Here is a 3,343-nt window from a genome sequence, read left to right on the forward strand (position 1 = left end):
CCACCGCCGCGCAGCCCCACGCCCTCCCCCCCCCCCCGAGCCCACCCGCCTGCCTACCTGACTGACCTCAACACCGCTTCCAACATGACGTGTTGGCGCTCGGAGACTCTCCACCACTCGCCCCAGAACGTCACCCTCACTCTCTCCCTCGGCAAGAAGTTTGAGGTGGTCTACGTGAGCCTCCAGTTCTGCTCACCCCGGCCCGAGTCCACCGCCATCCTCAAGTCCATGGACTACGGCAAGACCTGGGTGCCGTACCAGTACTACTCCTCCCAGTGCCGTAAGATCTACGGCAAGCCCAGCAAAGCCACCGTCACCAAGCAGAACGAGCAGGAGGCCCTCTGCACTGATGGCCTCACTGACCTCTACCCCCTCACCGGCGGGCTCATCGCGTTCAGCAGGGGGGCTCATCGCATTCAGCACCCTTGATGGGCGCCCCTCCGCCCAGGACTTCGACAGCAGCCCCGTGCTCCAGGACTGGGTGACAGCCACCGACATCCGCGTGGTCTTCAGCCGCCCGCATCTCTTCCGTGACCTGGGTGGTCGGGATGCTGGCGAGGAGGAGGGGGGCACCGGCTCGACCCCCTATTACTATGCTGTTGGGGAGCTGCAGGTCGGTGGGCGCTGCAAGTGCAACGGGCATGCGGCGCGCTGCGTGAAGGACAAGGAGCAGAAGCTGGTGTGCGACTGCAAGCACAACACAGAGGGTCCTGAGTGCGACCGCTGCAAGCCCTTCCACTACGACCGGCCCTGGCAGAGAGCGACGGCCCGGGAGGCCAACGAGTGCGTGATTTTTAAATTTTTTTTTTTTTTTTTTTTTCTCCCGGGGCTGAAACGGCAAAGTGGGTCACTGGGGGAGGATGTGATGGGTGCTGAGCCATAGCGATGGAGTGTGCTTGTCCGGAGATGCTGGGGAGCACCCCCATTGCCGGAGGGCTGGGAAAGGCTCAAGCGTCTGCCCAGTCTCTGCTGTGGGTGTCCCTCTGGAGGTGCGGTGGTTTGGCCATGAGCCAAGGCACTAAAACCCACCAAAAAATCACCGGTGCCTTCCAGATCATCAGCAAACCTCGGTGTGGGATGCGGGATGCCTGGCTGGGCATCCTTGGGTTTCCCTTGGGCAGCAAACCAGTCACCCCCGCGCTGGGAGGGGGAGTCATGGTGGTCCCCTGCAAGATGTGCTTTGGGGCAGGGAGCAGGCAGCAAAACCTGGCAGAGATTAAGGAAATATTTGAGATACCCCGATGCAACATTTTATCATTTGCGTTCGGTCTGGCATGGTGCTTTGCCTGGTGGTTTTAGCTTGTCTGTCCTTGCAAAGGTTTCCATGAGTTAAAAATATTGTCATCGAAATGAAACTTTTCCAAAACATCAAACTGGCATTGCTTGGCTGTCCCGCTCATGACTCTTTGTGGGATTTTGGTGGAGGTTTTTGCCTTTTGTCCTGATCCGGGATGCGGTTGGGGGATGCCAGAGCCCTGTGAAGGTCTGGGAGAGGGAGAAACAGCCTCTCGCTCCTCCTGGACCGGAGCCCAGGTCCCAGGGGGTGGCGGGAGGATGGAGACAAGGGAAAGCTGTACCATTAATCAGCCCCTGAAAGGCTCAGTGGATGTGCCAGAGGTCAGAGGGACTTGTTAGTATTTGTGATCGATGTCTTGTTGAGATCCCAGCTGTCGGCTTAAATATATATACGTTACAGGGGATTTCTTCTAAGAATGTCTAAAAAGGCAGCAGATTCAAAGCAAGTGCCGGAGCCAATGCTTTAAGCCACCTCATGCCCTCTGGGAATGTGTCAGGCCTTGCGTTTTCCCTCTTGTCTCAGAAAGATGAGTTTTGGAGCAAAGCTTGGAAGAAAAAAAAAAAACCCCTCAACTCTACACCCTGCCCACGGCTGCTGCCTCCAGCTGCCGGCAGGTCGGGCAGGGGAGGGCTCTGGCTGGTGGGTGACCCATGGAAACCCCTGGGACAAAAGGAGGACCCCGACCCAATGGCTGCCTCCCTTGTGGCACCTCACGCCCCATCCTCCTCGCCGCCGAATCCTCCAGTCACGCAGCGTGATGACGGCAGAGGTGGCTCTGCCAGCACAAAAGGGGTTAAACCAGAGGAAGCTCATTTTGGGGGAGCATCCGCAGATCTCCTGTCCGTCTGTCCATCTTGTCCATCACAGGGTGAGGGTCCTGCTCCGCAGGGCCATGCTCCTGAGCATCCCTGCCCCCAGCTGCATCACCCTTTTGGCAGATGGGGCTGAAAAGATAAACGAGGGAGAGCAGAGGAGGGGGGGGTGCAGCGCGGTCCCTTCAAGCTCCCTCCTGACAAGCCCCGCGCACAAAGACCCTTCCCCGAGCTGCGTGTGAAAGTAGTTTTTCCTGTTGATTTGCTCCCCTTCTTTCTCCCTTTCCCCTCTCGGGCTTTGTGCCCTCTCTGAAGGGACCTGAAAGAGCTTCTCCATCACCCGCCTCCAAAGGGCTTAGCGGCTGAAAGCTGGATTAGCTCCCCGAGCCTTCCCCTCTGTGCCTTTCAACAATGACATCTCCCCAGCCAGCACGAACAGACGCAGCAATTAGCACCAATTAAAAGGAGAGGCCGCCCGGGATGTTCCCTTTGCTCAGCCCAGGGGCTGCGGGGTTTCGGACTCCAGTCCTGCGGCCGGGCATCGGTGGTGCTGGCTTGTGGTGGTGGATGGTCGTACGAGGCTGGGGAGGGGTGAGGAGGAGGAGCGCGGATGGATGCATGCAGGAGCTTAGGAGCCCAGTGCCAGCTGAGGGGCGGGGTCAGGGGGCTGCAGCACCCCAAAAGCGGATCCGGATGGAGCCTTGGGGCTGGTACAGCCTCAGGACATGTTGGGATGTCACCTCTTGGCTCTCTGCTCCCCAGCGCCCTGCATGGAGGTTTGTCCCCCTCCAGTGCACAGGACTTTCTGCCTGCTCCGGCATGTGGACAAATTGATGTCCTGCACCATGTCAACAGTGCTGGTATGTCCATCCACACAGCTGGAGGTGAGGACAAACTTTTCTTATTTCACAAGAATTTCTGCCTCTGGATGGTGCAGGGAAATGCAGAGGTGAAACAGCCCAGTGATGCCTGAGGTCTGAGCATCAGCGTGGGGTGTGACCCCACCACGGCTGCCGCAGGGTGGCCGTGGCATTTGTGGAGACATCGCCGTGCTGCCGTGTTACGGGGGTCAGCGTGACTTTGGCAAGCAGGCAGGTTGGGGGATGTCGCAGCCGGGAAGGTGACAGTGGGTTTGCCATGCTGCCAGCTTGGCAAGAGGGCACGGTGCCAGCTCCATGCTGCAGGGTGCGTGGCCCTGGGCCTGGCGGTTAGAGAGAGGTGCCATCGGTCCACG

At 59.0% G+C, this 3,343-nt stretch overlaps 1 protein-coding gene across 1 annotated transcript in view; it reads left to right on the forward strand.

The window, feature by feature from the left end:
* Positions 1-787, forward strand: part of LOC104083548 (netrin-3-like) — a gene marked incomplete at its 3' end in the record, with an annotated part of 972 nt that extends 185 nt beyond the window's left edge. Inside the window, 2 exon segments of the mRNA XM_009587059.1 lie at positions 41-378; positions 380-787. Coding sequence (XP_009585354.1) covers positions 41-378; positions 380-787 — 746 coding nt within the window.
* Between the last annotated feature and the right edge of the window lie 2,556 nt (positions 788-3,343).

Source organism: Fulmarus glacialis, unplaced genomic scaffold (genome assembly GCF_000690835.1).
Source record: "Fulmarus glacialis isolate BGI_N327 unplaced genomic scaffold, ASM69083v1 scaffold21521, whole genome shotgun sequence".
Taxonomy (NCBI): Eukaryota; Metazoa; Chordata; class Aves; order Procellariiformes; family Procellariidae; genus Fulmarus; species Fulmarus glacialis.